This window comes from Sapajus apella, unplaced genomic scaffold, assembly GCF_009761245.1.
Source record: "Sapajus apella isolate SASKATOON/1434 unplaced genomic scaffold, GSC_monkey_1.0 scaffold24, whole genome shotgun sequence".
Taxonomy (NCBI): domain Eukaryota; kingdom Metazoa; phylum Chordata; class Mammalia; order Primates; family Cebidae; genus Sapajus; species Sapajus apella.
The window spans coordinates 3,701,132-3,718,691 of NW_022436964.1; the positions used below are offsets into that span (position 1 = coordinate 3,701,132).

Below are 17,560 nucleotides of genomic sequence, written 5' to 3' on the forward strand. Positions count from 1 at the left end.
AGATGGAGTTGTGCTCTTGTTGCCCAGGCTGGAGTGCAATGGCATGACCTCGGCTCACTGCAACCTCCGCTTCCCAGATTCAAGCAATTTTCCTGCCTCAGCCTTCTGAGTAGCTGGGACTACAGGCATGCGCCACCATGCCCGGCTAATTTTTTGTATTTTTAGTAGAGACGGGGTTTTTCCATTTTGGTCAGGCTGGTCTTAGACTCCCAACCTCAGATGGTCTACCTGCCTCAGCCTCCTAAAGTGCTGGGATTACAGGCGTGAGCCACTGCACCCAGTCATATAAGCTCTTTTCTTTAGTTACAAAGTCATAGAGGTTTAATCTTGACATTCTTTGAGGGGGAGATCTCTTTATATGAGTAATCTATGAAATTGACTCAAGACTATGGTATTTTAGCTTTGCCTTGAAAAGTTTACGTTCCTTTTGGATATAAGCTAGTAAATGCTGTAGTGTGTTCTAAGTGTGCGTGGGATGAATGCATCTTCAGGCAGGGTGGAAAGTGTATTGGACTAGGATTGGAGTACTGTGTATCCTGGTTGGCACCTGTTGCTCCATACTGGATGGTCACCGTCTTATTATTGTTATAACAGTGTCTTCCAGCATAACCTTTATCTGATACCACAATAGACTTGTCTGCCTCTTGAATGTAATAAGTTGTTAGACTTTAGTGATTCAGGGCTCTATGCTACATTGTCATTGCTTCCAAAGTAATTTTATGGCTTTGTTTTTATTTGTGGTTGGAGTTGGGAGTTGGGAGGTGTGAGGTGAGTTTCCATCTCTCTGAACTGAGGCTGGAGTCCTTCCTTTCCCTTTTGGAGAGTAAAGCATTAAAAGACTAAAAGAATGAGAGGAATTCCAGGAGTTTCCAAAAATGACTGGTGGGTCAAAATTGGTTGATCAGACAAGTGATCAACAGATTTAATGTTAAAGTTTTAGGTATTAAAATGGGTATTCAACTACCCATTTTTATTTGTTTTTTAAATAGAGACAGGGTTTCGCCATGTTGCCCAGGCTGGTCTTGAACTCCTGGGCTCACCCCGTCTTGGCCTCTCAAAGTGCTAGGGTTACAGGCATGAGCCACTGCACCTGGCTGTAAAGTGAATATTTTAAAATTGCTGTAAAACTTGTGCCCACACTTATTGTGAACCTCTTTTGTGAACAGGGGCGATCTTCCAAACAAACAGGGCAATGTTCTGTTTATTTTCTAAGGTCCTATGTTGTCATTCTTTATGTCCTTTTTGTTTTCTACCATTCCAAGCTGAAATTTACAGTCAGAAGTAGTGACTGGTGGTGTTTAGAAATAAAGGGGAACGCCATTCTCAGTTTTTCTCTCCATGTGTTCTGTGAAAATAATGTGTGGTTGAGAAGTGATGCATTTAAACCCTGGTACTTCAGCCTGCATTGCACATAGCATTTGACTTTTTGTTGTTAGAATGTACAGTGAAGTTCTTGGATGTACAGTGAAGTTCTTGGCTGTTGCTAACGCCCTTTCTTCTGCTTGTTTTCAAAGCATCAACAACAGGTGGCCCAGGCTGTTGAACGTGCCAAACAGGTGACCATGGCAGAGTTGAATGCCATCATCGGGGTACGTGGCCTACCAGGTCTACCTCCTACAGTGTGTATAACCAGCTTTCATTTCTTATTAATTTGATGGCTGTGTGTGTGTGTGTGTGTGTGTGTGTGTGTGTGTTTGTGTGTGTGTGTGTGTAAAATGTTGTGTAGTTTGACGTTGACCTATTCGATAAGGGTGGGAGGAGGAGACTTGGGGTGTGTTAAGGTATATAGAGGAAGAGGGCTTAGTGTAAGGAGAAGCATTTTGGGGGGGGGAACAAAAAAATCTGTTAATTAAAAAAATTCTTTTTAAACAGATCAGGGTCTTGATATTTTGCCTAGGCTGGCCTGGAACTCCTGGGCTCAAGTGATCCTCCTGCCTTAGCCTCCCAAACAGCTGGGACCAAAGGCAGGCACCCCCTTGCCCAGCTCTAAATCTCCTTTTAAGTGGGAAAATAAATGTAGTTCATCCTGTGACACCTAAACCACCCATGCTTCATTAGTCTAGTAAAAGCTTTAGAATTTTAAATACTTTCCTCACTTCTATCTTACAATGTTAGATCACAGTGAGGGCAAAATAGGTCTCTGAATTATCCTTTCATTTAGTTATCCTTGCTTTTTGCCTTTTGCTTTCTAGGGTATTCGAACCTATATAACTGTTGGCTCCTGTTCTTTCTTGTGCCTCTTTCATGAATTTTTAAGTGGCACACCAATGAAAAGAGCGCTCTCTTGCCGTGGAAAAAGTGTTAATTGTCTGCCATAGTGCTCCCTGGCCTTTCACCGGGGTTCTGCTCTCCTCTGTTGAGTTCAGTTAGTGCTCCTTGCTGGCCACTGGTTGTCAATCACAAGTCATTTGCTCTGCATTAATGAATCTGGTGAAGCGTGTGTTCCATCCCCTGCATGAGTTCATCCCCCGCCCCCCACTCAGGACCTGGGACGGTTCTCATGTGTTCTTCCCCTTCCATACTAAGCCAAAGAAGGAGCTGAAACAAGGGACCGTCCTTTCTGATTTTATTCATATGTGAGTGCCTTGAGCAGATTCAAATCACTCATTTATCAATTTATGTTAATTGCTTGTGAGATGATGCCCTGCTGGTCTTTATAGTTCCCTCAGACACTTTGTAATGATAATTAGACATGCTGCTGTACGGATTAAGAGTGCCATAGTCCAGTGACGGCCACAGACAATGGAACCAGTTAATCCATCAGGGCTTAAAATTACATCCCAACTGGAGATGGAGAAAAAACATAAGAGCCAAGGAGGATTAAAGAATGAGCCTCAGCTTGAAAACTCTCCTTTCATCAGTTTCTCAATTGCAGATCTGCAGTTGGGTTGTCTGCGGTAAGCTATTGGCAGTCAATTAGGTGAAATAAACTGGGAGGGTGACCTTCATTTCCTTTTAATAGCTTTTTCCTCCCTGAAATGGGGAGCTTCAGTGGATTTTCAGCTTAAATTTTATTCAAGCTGCTTTATTACACTTGACAGCTTAGCTCTGCATAAACAATTCTCCCTCCTCTTCCCCCCAGATCCAGGCACTGCCTTCCCCCTCCTTCAGTATCACGTTTTTGACTGTTACTTAGTGGGCTCTCTAATCACATTCAACAAAAAACACAATTACATCTGCATTTGTCTGCTGCCTTCTGTACCCTTTTCTTGTGTAATGAATTGCTTTATTTCAGAGATCAAATCAAATATTCACTGGTACTTTCACATGTACTGTGTTTGATTAGCAAAGACTAATAGTGAATTGTACTTGTAGCTCAAGCACAGAATTTTTTCACCCAAATGAATGAGGATGGAAAAGCCTGTTTTGATTAAAGGAAAACATATGCAAAGCAGTTCTCAAGGACCCAGTTAAACTTTGTGGAACATGTTTGTTTTCTGATAGGCTCTAAATTTCGACATATAATTTCTTGATGGTAAAACTCTGACGTTTAAATTCTCAAAGGCACCGCCCAGCTCTTGTGAATCTCCTTTGCACCTACACTTTAGGAAGGAGGAAATCGTATTAACCAGATGTTCATAGGTAATACCCATTTTGAGCTGAATCGGAGAATAAAAATAGCAGATCTTTTTAGAAGGGCAAATGAATTTCTAATTTTACGAATGGCTTTAGTCCAGGAAAAATGTTGTTGAGGTTATTATAAAGGCAGTTTAGCTCTAGATGCCGTGGCCACAATAAACCAAAGTGGTGAATTGGGTGAAACGCAAGCGAGACTTACACCCATTGCATATCTTTGGCATACTGGCATGTGCGGTTTTTATCACTGTAATTTTTGGATTAATATATGAATTTATGTCAGAGGCTCTTTTCAAGTTTGTAGTGATCAATAATTATCCCACACCTTAAGTTTCATGCTGTGGCATATGCTTGATTTTTGCTTGAAAGGAATTGTGTGCGTCCTGGAAAATCGAAGTAGCATAAAATTGGGTTGACAATTCAGTGGACCTTTGCACCCCTTCATTGAACATGCAGTGTGTCAACCTGTCTCCCCAGAGGGGAGGAGGTACCGGGAGACTGTCTGTTCCTACAAGCAGCAGCTGCGGGCAGAGTAAATGCAGCCTGGTTTGATAGCAGCTGTCAGTATTGTTCAGGGGCCGACTTAGGGTAAAGAACAATGGGAGAGGCCACGCTCTTAGTCTGCATCCACTTTCAGGCTAAGAAAAGAAATAGTAATTTAACGGTTTAGACATCTATTACAAGTGTGAAAGATCATGAAAGAGTACCCTTTAAAATGCAAATGAGCCGAAACATTCTCATTCCCTTTAAGGTACAATCAAGGAGCTTTACTGCTTGCTTGACAGGGCTAAAGATATTTCTCTATATCAAACCTGGAAAAAGTAAATCTTCTCAAGGACATTCAGCTTCTAGGTAAGCTCAAGGTGTGTCCTGGGCCTGTGGCTGCTCTTTGAGGAGGCAGAGAGAGCTTAGGTTTTTTTCTCTGCTTGTTGAGTGAATTAACAGTACCCATTTCTCACCAGCATAGAAATTGTAGTTCTCCTGTCTTGCAGAAGATACTGAATTTTAATTCTTTCTCACCATAGCACCAGCCTTCAACCTACATACAGTATTGGTATTTAAGAAAAATGAGCTTCTTTGATATTTGATACTGGAGAGACTATTGAAATATTTTCATAGATCTTTTTTTAAACAGCTTTGGCAGCAAATTTGATGACTGGTAGAATAACTACAGCCCTACTTTTTGAATTTTACTTCTTACCAATTCTTTTGCTATTAAATGTGTTGTAGTCTTATCACAATGAAAAGGATAATTTATAGTGCAAATAATATATACAAGGTGTATTGGGTTTGACACACAGTTCACTCAGGCCTTAAAAAACAAGTTGCATTGTGGGAAGGGAACTTACTCATTTGAGACCTTGAGTTTTTAGATCAGGATCATCATTAACACCTTAACAAACATTTTGTTTTTGTTTTTGTTTTTAAACTTCTATTAAGAATAATCAAAACAAAATTGGTTATTAAATGTTGTAAGGTCTTACTTGTGGAATGGTTGATGGCTACCTGAATGCATGGAAAAATGAAAGACTCTTCAAGACCACTTCTTCACTTTATTATTTGGGGAGTTTGGAACTAAAAGCTCTCCTCTGCCTGCTCTTACTCACTGAATAATTGATTTCGATTGGGATTGGAATTTCAAATAATTAGTGTTCTCTTTACATCACAGATAATTGAGGGATAATATGGAGAGATAGATACGTATCTGTACACACATAGATTTGTTTTTTTCAGTTGATGTATAATTGTAATATGGTGAAATGCACAGCTTGATTTTTCACACCTGCGTATACCTGGTAACCCACATTCTACAATAAGGGGGTAGTTTTCAGAACCCCAGTGAATTCCTTTATTCTTACCAATTTTTTCCCCTTCCCCTGAAGAAATGGTTGCTTTTTTCCCCCTTTCTTTTGGCATGTGAAAGAAGAGCTAAAGATGGTTGGCTTTTTTTTTTTTTTTTTTTTCTTTTTGAGGCAGAGTTTTACTCTGTCACCCAGGCTGGTGTGCAGTGGTAGGATCTCAGCTCACTGTAACCTCTGCGTCTCAGGTTCAAGTGATTCTCCTGACTCAGACTCCCGAGTAGTTGGGATTACAGGCATGTGCCACCATGCCTGGCATATTTTTATATTTTTAGTAGAGACAGAGTTTTACCATGTTGGCCAGGCTGATCTTGAACTCCCAGACTCAGGTGTTCCACCTGCCTCAGCCTCCCAAAGTGTTGGGATTACAGGTGGGAGCCACCATGCCTGGCCATAAAGATGGTTGTTTTTTTTTAACTGAAAAGTTAAAGAATGAGCTAATTGCATTTTAAAAAATATTAATAAGTGATTGCACAGTTGTATATTTCCAACCACCTGTTCCATTTCATGGTGATTTTGGTAATCTACATAAGAACATTTTCCTTGTGTTGGCTTGGACAAAGCATGGGCCTTAGGATCAGATGGACTTGGGGAGGACACTTGGCTGCCATCTATTAGTTTTATGACCTCATATAGTTAACCTCTATCAGTGTCCCCCATCTGTAGATGGTAATACCATCCACCTTCTCAGCTTTTGTGGGGATAAGACCTTAGGCGACAGCCTTCACTGAACATGTGGTTCCTGACTTTTTGAACTGCAGTTTTGTCTGCCTGGTTTCCCTAAGTGCTTGTGGCAGATCTGTGGGTCCAGTTGGTCAAGCCCTTGTGGGACGTGGTTGCTCTAAGCAGCAGTTCACCTCCTCCTTTGTCTTCTTTAGTGGTTACTGGGATGGGTGTTTGAGATTAGACCCAGCCAGATGCTCTGCTCCTGCCATTAAGTTGTTGTGCATGAATGACTTTTAATAAGGACACAATAGTGAAAAAGGATGGCCATTTAGCTTTTGATGTACAAACTTAGAAGTTCAAAACCATAAGAAAAAAGTTAAGTTTGGGGAACAGATGGAGACAGAATTGAGAGCAAAAATGTGAAGACATCATTGGCTTCTTTAGATAACATAATGAAGGCAGACAGTGCCATTGTTAGCACAGAGAGGTTCTCGGAATCATGCTGATAAAGTTGGGAGGAAAGAGAATTAGAAGAGATGACCAGTGGGGATGGTCCTTCCCTTCCATAAAATGCCACATTTCTATTAGTGGCCTTAACGCTGACAGTTGGGTGCAAGAAAATTTCAGCAGTTTCCCATAGCAATGCCTGTGAACTTTAGGAGATCAAGAAATTTGGGTTTGTTTACATAATAACCTATGCACAAGAGAAAAAAAAAGAAATTTGGGTTTTGGCAACCTCATTTTTCTTTCTCACTTATTTGGATGTAGTCTGATTTATTTTTCATGGATATAACCTTGGTCAAGGACTGATAAATAGATCCCCATATGGTCAGATTTCTCTACGCGTGCTCCATAGGCAAATATATGATTATGTGTATTTTAAAACAACTTAGTATGAAAATAAAATATGTCTAGGGTATTTTGTGATGTCTGACTATGTGTTTTCGTGTAGGGGATGGCTGCGAATTCAAACTCCTAAAATGTCTGTAGAAGGAGCCTGTCTGACTCTAAGAGATTGAGTTGTAGACCTAAAGGGCTCTCCACTGTTGCATGAGATGATTGGTTTAAGGATTAGTAAAATGTTGGGTTATTTTTCTCCTTTGGCTATAGCTGTCAGCTATCTATGGGATTGTAGTGTGTGAAGTTTAAGAGGATGAGGTTAGCCTCTTACTCTTATGAGTATGTGGTTAATCCCTGGAAAGCCATCAATAACCCAGCTGTAAGTTTCTTTATAAAACAAATTCTCCCTAGGAGAATAATGCACATCCTGTTACTGAGAGAAGACTAAATAGCTCCAACAAACATGGCTCTTCTAGCTCTTCTAGCTTGTATTTAGTGACACACTCAACTTGTATTTAGTGATACACTCTCCGCTTAAATTCCAGCAGTCTAGCGCTTTCATTAAATTTCCAAAGGGAAAGAGCAATATTGCAAAGAAGTCTTCGCAGCATATTTCTCCTTTGGTTAAGTTTTTTTCTTTTTCTTTTTTTTTTTAATCTGAGAGCACAACTGGGCGCCTGACAAATGGAAAGCTTTTCCTCAGTGCCTGGGCTATTGTCATTGTGCTTTGTAGTTGTTAGAAAAGTGTGGAAGCGTTTGCTTTTAAATTTCCCCACCTGTTTCTTTTCCTTTTTTAAAATTTAATTTTAAGTTCTGGGATACATGTATAGGATGTGCAGGTTTGTTACATAGGTAAACGTGTGCCATAATTGCTACACCTGTCAACCCACCCACATAGTTCCATGTGATTTTTACTTGATTCCCCGGAATAAGGCATATATTCTTCTTTTTTCCAGAAGTAGAAAAAAGCTTCAGAATAGAAAGTAGAGCACCCCATTATAGGAACTTCACCTGTGTGTTTTTTAATTTTTAATTTTTGTGGGTACATAATTGTATTTATGAGGTACATGAGATGTTTTGATACAGGCATGCAATGTGTAATAGGCACATCATAAAGAATGGGGTACCTTTCCCCTCAAGCATTTATCTTTTGTGTTGTAATCTAATTACACTCTTAGTTATTTCAAAATTATAATGAAATTATGTGATATTTTAAAAATTGAGATATGATACATATACCATCAAATTCACCTTTTTTTTTTTTTTTTTTTTTTTTTTTAAAAACAGTGTCTCACTCTGTCATCTATGCTGTAGTGCGGTGGTGCAGTCTTGGCTCACTGCAACCTCTGTCTCCCGGGTTCAAACGATTCTCTTTCCTCACTCTTGAATATTTGGGATTACAGTCGCATACCACCATGCCTGGCAAATTTGTATTTTTAGTAGAGATGGGGTTTCACCAAGTTGGCCAGGCTGGCCTCAAACTCCTGACTTCAGGTGATTCACCCATCTCTTTTCTCAAAGTGGGGGAACTACAGGTATGAACCACTGCACCCAGCCAAATTCACCTTTCTAAGGCATAGACTTCTGTGGTTTTTATCATATTCACATTGTTGTATAATCATCACGACTATAAAATTTTTCTAGAAAATTTTTGTCACTTGTATAAATTTATTACTGTTTACTCTTTATGCCTCCTCCCCTAACCTCTGGCAACTACCAATGTGCTTATCTATCTCTATGGATTTACCTGTCCTGGACATTTCATATGAATGGAATCATATAATAGGTAGCCTTGTATGTCTGCCTTCTTTTATTTATCATGCTTTCAAGGCTCATCCATGTTGTAGTATACACCAGTATTTTAGTTCTTTTTATTAACAATTAACATTTCCTCAATATACCACATTTGCTTATTGATTCATAAGTTGACGGACATTTAGGTTTTTTCCACTGATTGGCTATTATGAATAATGCTGCTATGAGCATTTGTGTACAAGTTTTTGTGTGGGCATGTTTTCTCCTGGATCTGTCTCTGGGAGTAGAATCACTGGGTCTGTGGTAACTTTATTATCTTTTTGAGCAACAGCCAGACTGTTTTCCAAAGCGGCTGCATCATTTTATATCCCTACAATAGTGTATGAGAATTACAATTTCTCTACGTGATCTCTGGCACTTACTATCCATCTTTTTTATTCTACGCATCCTAGTGGATGTGAAGCGGCATCTCCTGTGATGGCTAATAATGTTGAGCATCTTTTCAACCAAAACCTGTAGAGTTTTTGTAGTGGATCTGCCAACACGTGGCTTGTCATAGCCTTAGTGGCCTTCCAGGGATGAGCAAGGCAGTGGTCAGGCAGGATGAGTTGGCCTGTGTGGATTAGTTGGAATGGAGAAAGAAAAAAGACAGGCCAGGCATGGCGGTTCACACATGTAATCCCAGCACTTTGGTAGGCCAAGGCAGGAGGATCGCTTGAGCTCAGGTGTTGAAGATGAGCCTGGGCAACATAGCAAGACTTTGTTTCTCCTAAAAATCAAAAAATTAGCTGAGTGTGGTGGTGTGATCCTGTAGTCCCCCCTACTCAGGATGCTGAGGTGGGAGGATTGTTTGAATCCAGGAGTTCAAGGTTACAATGAGATATGATCGTGCCACTGTACTCCACCCGGGTGACAGAGTGAGACCTCGTCTCCAAGAAAACAAAGTACACTTTTAGCAAAGTTCAAGTATATAATACGGTATTATTAACTATAGTCACCGTGCTGTACCTTGGAACTCCAGATCTTCTTTATCTTGCGTAACTGAAACGTCATACCCTTTGACCAGTCTCTGCTCATTTTCCCCTACCCCGCAAGGCAGCCACCATTCTACTCTCTGCTTCTGTGAGTTGTACTCAGATTCCACATAGAAGGGAGATCATGCATTGTCTTTCTGAATCTGCTTATTTCACTTGGGTGACCTACAGGTTCACCCATGTTATCACAAGTGGTAGGATTTTCTTCTTCTTCTACGCTGAATGGTGTTCCATTGTGTTGTACCACATTTTCTTTATCTGTTCATCTGTTGACAGACATTTGGGTTGATTCCATATCTTGGCTCTCGTGACTAGTGCTGCAGTGGTCGTGGAGTGCAGATGTATCTTTGATACATCGATTTCGTTTTCTTTAGACATACACCTAGAAGTGGGATTGCTGGATCATGTATAGGTTGAGCACCCCTGATGCTCAGCCAGTAAGAATATTGCAAATATTTAAAAATCTGAAAAAAAAATCCAAAATCCAAACACTGCTGGTCCCAAGCACTTCGGAAAAGGGAGACTTAACCTTTTTGAGAAAGTAGTTCTATTTTTAACTTTTTGAGAAACCTCTATACTGTTGTTTTCCATCAGGGCTGTACCAGTTTACATTCCTAAGAACAGTGTACAAGGGTTCCCTTTTCTCCACACCCTCACTGATGCATATCTTGTCTTTTTGTTACCAGCCATCTCAACAGGTTTGAGGTGATACTTCATTGTGGCTCTGCTTTGCATTTCCTTCATGATTAATGATAATGAGCATTTTTTTCCATGTATCTGTTGGTCGTTTGCATGTCTTCTGTCTTCTTTGAGAAATGTCTGTTCAAGAGGTCCTTTGCCCGTTTTTAAATTAGGATACTTGTTTTCTTATTTTTGTACTATTGAGTGTCTGAATTCCTTACATATTTTGAATGTTAATCTCTTATTTGAGGTATGGTTTGCAAATATTTTCTCCCATTCCTTAGGTTGCTCATGCGTCATTTTCTTTGTGCTCCTGCATTGAGATGGGGCCTTTTGGTGGATTGTCATTTTCGATTTTATTATTGTCTTCAAGTAGCTGAAGAATTCTTGTCCCTGTAAGCAGTTTCTACCTGTTTATCACCCTTGCCCCTCTTTACGCGAGAGGCCATTCACATAATGGGAGGTTTTCCGATAGCTCCTGCAGTAGTGTCCTTGATGTTTCTGCTACCCGACAGCTCTTTCCCACTTGTTAACATAGCATACCAATTTTCTTTCTTTCTTTTTTTTTTTTTTTTCCTGTCTGCTAGGATAGGAATTGAGTGTTTTAAAGAACAGGGAAATAGCAGATATCAAGGAAGAGTGATTTGGAGAGAACCGTCAACAAATGCTCCTTTTCACGTTTTGTCCCCTTTAAAAGAAAGTGTTTAAATACCGAGTGCTATAAATGCCACTTACTGTCACTTTTAGCCTCAGAGATGCCATTTAGGGGCATGGTTTTAGTTTGGGTTGGGTTAAGTTTGTGACTTTTATGACATAGTTTTCCTTGGGATTGTGAAGTGGGTGAAGTTTCAGAAATTAAAGTTGATTCTGCTGTTGGTGGTAAAGAGCTTGGTGTCCGGTGAGGAAAAGGTGGGCGTCGGCCTGTGTTTTCATACCGGGTGTCCTTCCCCGTTGTTCGAAGCTACTCTGAGGTGATAAGCCATGTGCTGCGACTGTGTTTAGAAACTACACCATTACAGTAGCGCTCTGAATGTAAACAGCAAAGTCAGTTTCATTATAGTAACATAATTGACCCACACTGCACTAAGTCAAACGTGAATTAAAATTCTTAATGCGTGCCTGTTGTTTGACATGGATGAGGTCGCTTTATTCCTGTGGGTTTTCAGTATCATTAACTCAGGTTTGGCATTTGTTTTATTTGTCTCACTCTCAGCCTGTTCAAATGATTTTGGTTAGAGCAAGTGCATTGATCTCCTTTTCCCCAAGTCTAAATGCTCGTCATTCCCTCTAGGGCCCCAGAACACCAGTATGTAAAAGTTCCCAGTATAGTTCTTTCTCAAAGTGCGTTGTAAAATACAACTTTTTTTTTTTAATCTAATTTTTTTGAAATTGTTAGTGGAATCAGCTTAAGAAAGCAGATGTTCTTTTTTTGTGTTGTGACAGGGTACTCAGATGGTGATGAAGGGACAGTGAATGTAATTGATCTCTCGACCTCATGATCTCTGGCCTCGGCCTCCCAAAGTGCTGGGATTACAGGTGTGAGCCACCACGCCCAGTCTAGTGAATGTAATTTGAATGTTGAATAGTATTTTTTTTTTTTTTTTAAGAGATAGGGTCTCACTATTTTGCCCAGGCTAGAGTGCAGTGGCTGTTCACAGGCACGGTCCCACTACTGATCAGCACAGGAGTTTTGACCTGCTCCGTTTCCGACCCGGGCTGGTTCACCCCTTTTTAGGCAACCTGGTGGTCCCCCGCTCCCGGGAGGTCACCATATTGATGCCGAACTTAGTGCGGACACCCGATTGGCATAGTGCACTACAGCCCAGAACTCCTGGGCTCAAGAGATCCTCCAGCCTCAGCCTCCCGAATAGCTGGGACTACAGGCACACACCACTGCGCCCGGCAGTATTTTTATTTTTTAAACAAGAATTTGGCACGTCACTTAGCATACAAGAACATGAATTCTAATTAATGGCACAGAATCCCAGCTTAGGTCTAAATTCAAGTTAGTCAGCCTTAGCACTTTTGACATTTTGGGCAGGATAATTCTCTGTGGTGACGACTGTCCTGTGCATTGTAGTGTGTTCACAGCATCCTTGGCCTCCACCCACTAGATGCACCAGTGGCACTCTCTTCCCTCCCCCTGCAGGGTAACAACCATTGGAGTCACCACACATTGCCACACCTCCCTGAGGCAGGGAGGGGAGGGGTGTCAAAATTGGTTCTGCTTAAGAATCAGTGGTCTAGATTGATAGCCTGATAAACCAGCTATATTGCTAGAAACTATCATTGCTTATCAAAAATGCTTTTTCTCAGCTGGGCGCAGTCGCTCATGCCTATAATCCCAGGGAATTTGGGAAGCTGAGGTTAGTGGATCACTCGAAGCCAGGAGTTCGAGACCAGCCTGGCCAACATGGGGAACCCTCATCTCTACTAAAAATACAAAAATTAGCTGGGTGTGGTGATGCTGGCCTGTAATCCCAGCTACTGTGGAGGCTGAGGCACAAGAATTGCTTGAACCTGGGAGGCGGAGGTTGCAGTGAACTGAGATCGCACCACTACACTCCATCCAGCCTGTGCAACAGAGCGAGACTGTTTAGAAAAAGATTCATTTTTTTTTTTTGAATCACTTTACAAACTTTTGCATGTGTGTTCCATGTTGTATAAATCTACAAGCATTTTGGCTTTTAAACAAATTTCCTAATTACTATAAACCTGGAGAGAAGAATAAGTTTCCCCATCCTTCCTGTCATGTTGAAAAAAACATCTTGCAGTTTTTCCAAATGATAGGGGCGGGCTTTAGTTAGAGAGGATAGATGCAGGCCAGCTATGGTGGCTTACGCTTGTAATCCCAGCACTTTTGGAAGGCCAAGGCAGGAGAAATGCTTGAAGCCAGGGGTTTAGACCAGCCTGGGCAATGTGGTGAGACCCCATCTCTATAAAAAAAATTAGCCAAGTGTAGTGGCACACACCTGTAGTCCCAGCTACAGGAAGCTGAGGTGGGAGGATTGCTTGAGTCCAGGCATTTGAGCTGCAGTGAGCCATGATCACACTGTTGCATTCCGGCCTGGGTGACAAAGTGATACTTTGCCTCAAAAAAAAAAAAAAAAAAAAAAAAAAGATGTGTATAAATTCTCCTGATTGGCAGAGCTATTGGGTTTTGGCTGTATAGTAATATCAATATCACTTTTTCTTAAAATATATTCTAGTAGCATCCATACTTTTTCCTTTTGTTGAAGGTGATAAGTAACAAATTGTCTCAGGTAAGCCTCGTTGAGAGAAAATGGTCTTCCAAAGACAGATGGGACAGAAGTAGGCTGTCCTTTTGGAGATAGCTGTTTTACTCTTCTAGATTTGGGCCCTCTACTCATTTAAATAAGTGTTTTACCTTAGAAATGACACTTTGTATTTATAATGTTAAGCATCTACTTCTGAGAAAACCCAGAGCCAACACTTTTCAGCTTGATTCTTCTTGACCTGCTTCTTTGGAAGAGAGCTGGGGGCAAGGGATGGCATCCTTTTGCAGATGGAGGATAGGCGTTGAGAAGGGGGGACAGGAGAGCTGGTACTCACGCAGTCTAAGCATACACTCCCACCTGTCACTGCCATTAGGCCTGATGGTGAGGGTAGATTTGTCTTTGGGTACATGGTATTGCCCATTCTCAAGAGCATCTCATTAGCTGGGCAGTGGGGGAAATGCAAAGTCTTCAGTGGAGAATGACTTTGCCCTTTTTCTTTCTTATTCTTGAGAACATGATGGCGCCTCTGGGGTTATAGGAGAAATGCCTAGGAAACAAAAAGTGTGTAGCCCTCATTCTGGCTCTGAGCCCTAGAGCAAGCCTCTTGGCTTTGAGCCACTATCATCTGTGAAATGGGAACCATGATACCCACCCTCCCTGCCTCAGATGTGTTCTAAGCTTGGGCCAGATAATGGACACTTAGATACTATCTAGGAGCACTACCCCGAGGAAACAAGAATTCAAATATGAGGTGGGATAGCCACATTTCCTGGAATCAGGACATCTTCAGCAATTGTGATCCATTTGATTGTTACTTAGTACTCCTTTCAATTTGATGGGATTTTGCTTAAAAAAAAAAAATTCATTATCGCCAAGCTGTGGATGGAAGAACCCATTTACCTCTAATAACAGTGAGCTGTTTGTTAAGGGACCTAGAAGGCCACATTAGGGTAGAGGTGGAAGTTACCCATGGCCAATTAGGCTGTTGAATGTTGCTGTTGATAGATACTTGTCAGACTGTTGGGTTTAACCACACGGGTTTACTTCACAGCTGTGGCAACGCCCCATTATGTAAGCTAATACCACTTCACAGTAAGATATCAGAATCTGTCCCCAATTCATCTTTTTTTTTTTTTTGAGACTGAGTCTCACTTGTCACCCAGTCTGGAATGCAGTGGCATGATCTCCACTCACTGCAGCCTCTGCCTCCCAGGTTCAAGCGATTCTCCCACCCCAGCCTCTCGAGTAGCTGGGATTATAGGCATGCACCACTACGCCCAGTTAATTTTTATAGTTTTAGTAGAGACAGGGTCTCACCATGTTGGCCAGGCTGGTCTCAAACTCCTGACCTCAAGTGATTCGCCTGCTTCAGCCTCTCAAAGTGCTGGGATTACAGGTATGATCTACCTTCCTTCCCTAGCCTCCAGTTCATCTTTCTGAAAACTAGCTTGGATTTTGGGAGGAGAAAAATTTACTTTTTTTTTTTTTTTTTTTTTTTCTTTTTCTGAGACAGAGTCTTATTCCATCACCCAGGCTGGAGTGCAGTGGTGCGATTTCTGCTCAATGAAACCTCTGCCACCTGGGTTCAAGCAATTCTTCTGCCTCAGCCTCATGAGTAGCTGGAATTACAGGCGCCCACCATCACACTCAGCTAATTTTTGTATTTTAAGTAAAGACGGATTTTCACCAGCCAGGCAGGCTGGTCTTGAACTCCTGACCCTGTGATCCACCTGCCTTGACCCCCCAAAGTGCTGGGATTACAGACGTGAGCCACAGTGCCCATCAGGAAATCTTTACTTTCTTATGTATCTAAATATTACCTGACGATGTTTGATCTGATGTAAGAATCCCACCTCTGAAGTTATCTTCTGATGACTCCATTCTAGATTTTTAGGCGAGTGGGGGAAGCAGGGAGAGGGGTGAGCCTGTGGTGTCCTCCACCCTGCAGTTAGATTCCTTCCCCTCTGCTTAGCCTCTCTCATCTTCTTTTAATTAGTGCCGTGCTTAATTACCCGCTGCACTTGCTTGTGTATGCATGATTGCATCCCCGCGTCCCCCCCACTCCCCCAAGCCGGACATAGCTCTTACTCTTCAAGTAATGATAGTAATTGCTGGTAGGGCAGACCTGTTCCTCATCCTTCTCCAAGCACATTTCTTATGGCAGGTGTCTAGTTCCTAATTAAGTGCTAATGAGCATGCCTAGTGGACCGTGATGCCACTGCAAGCTTCTTCAGTTTTATGTCTCACTATTGCCAAGCTCTTAAAAGGTGACAGAGCAAGAATTAGTGTCTTTGGGATGACAGGAAGGTGATTTTATGAATAAAGAAATTGTTATTATGATCTCAAATGATGAATGAGTAGTTTATGAGTACTTTCCAAGAATGCTATGAATGCTGCGTGTTCTGTCCTCACCCTCTTTTCCATTTTGTCTCTAATTAGAACTAAGTTATAATTAGAAAGTTTATAAGATGGTTGGCTGGCTCTTATACTTACTTACTTACTTATTTATTTATTAAAAGAGAGAGAATCTCCCCATGTTCCCCAGGCTGGTCTTGAACTCTTGGGCTCCAGTGATCTTTCTGTTTTGGCCTCCAGAATGCTGGGATTATAGGATTATAGTGAGCCACTGTGCTGACCCTAAACATTTTTAGAAAGATTGGAGTGCTTGAAAATTCATTGTAAAATTTCCACAGACACTGACTTCTGGCTTTAAGATGATGTTTTCTCTTACTTTTGAGGCTGGGAAGTGTGTTTGGGATTCCGTTAAAAATCAGTGGGCTGGGTGGAAATGACTGAAGATCTGGCCTCAAGATTTAATATATTCAGTGCACGCAAGGGGATAATAAATAAAATGAGTAATTGAGTGCCAGGGAAGTGAACACAAATCAGAATCTGGAGAGTTTTTTAACATTACACCTTAGAAATTGAGTTTTAATCGTTTTTACTGTCTCATCAAAAACAAGTTTTATGTTGGACAGCGGAAATGTGGCCAGATTTATGGTGCAGGGGCCATTTCTTGGACACTTTTTCATTTTATACAATGTACTTTTAAATATAAGAGCAAGGATACTGTGTAATGAGAACAGACTTAGAACTTTTGGAATGGGTTAAGCAATGGGGGCAAAGTGCAATCATGGAAAAGGCGTTTGGGAATGGGGACGTGGCTCACTGGCTGGAGTCCCACACATAGGTGCTTTCCTCACCCATGGTCCTACCATTGTGGATTTGTTTTCATCAGTTACGTAGAAAGAGTGAGTTTGAGGCATGGAGCTTGATAGGAAGGAAAGGATAAACAAAGTTTCGACTTTAATTTTCTTCCAGCAGCCACAAGCCTGGCTCCCTGAGATCCTTTCCCGTGTCTGTGGGGTATGGTAAACAGCAGCTCTGAGAGTTGCTCCCATACTGACTGCAGTCCCCTCCTGCCTAGGGAGAGTTGCAGCAATTTACTCTATATCTTGGAGCCTTTGTTCCTTCTGGGAAATGGGAATTGCAGTACTTTCTCACAGTACTGAGAAAGCTTGATGGAATAAGGGGGCACAATTGCCTGGGTGGTGCATGAGACACCCACCCGGATTACTGGGTCTCCCTCTCCCAATTCTGTTCCTTAGTGATAGTATTTTGTTTTTGTCTCATCATACTACTGTGGCAAGCTAATGCAAGGATGTAGGGTGAAATGGAGTTAATCTGGTAACAGATTGAGAGTATGACTGCTAAATTGTTGGATGCATCCTCACCCCCATTTTAAACTCTCTGAAAACAGCATGAGTCTGAAAATCTGTGGTATCTTAGATTCGGTGACATGCTGGATCTCATCCCTGGAGGCGCATAAAGACAGAACTAACTCATGTGTACCTACTAATGTTGCCAGCCTTGCTTAATAATAAACAGTTCCCCTCTCGGGGTGAGTGAT

At 41.4% G+C, this 17,560-nt stretch overlaps 1 protein-coding gene across 10 annotated transcripts in view; it reads left to right on the top strand.

Annotated features, from left to right (window-relative positions):
• The window catches only part of TLE1 (TLE family member 1, transcriptional corepressor), a 100,168-nt gene that overhangs the window by 33,588 nt on the left and 49,020 nt on the right, over positions 1-17,560 (top strand). For 5 of the 10 annotated variants that reach the window (XM_032290857.1, XM_032290859.1, XM_032290860.1 and 2 more), the window contains exon 6: positions 1,515-1,589. In XM_032290857.1, coding sequence (XP_032146748.1) covers positions 1,515-1,589 — 75 coding nt within the window. Of the gene's footprint in view, positions 1-1,514; positions 1,620-17,560 lie in introns of all 10 variants that reach the window. The other 5 variants (XM_032290855.1, XM_032290851.1, XM_032290852.1 and 2 more) reach the window with 1 other exon arrangement.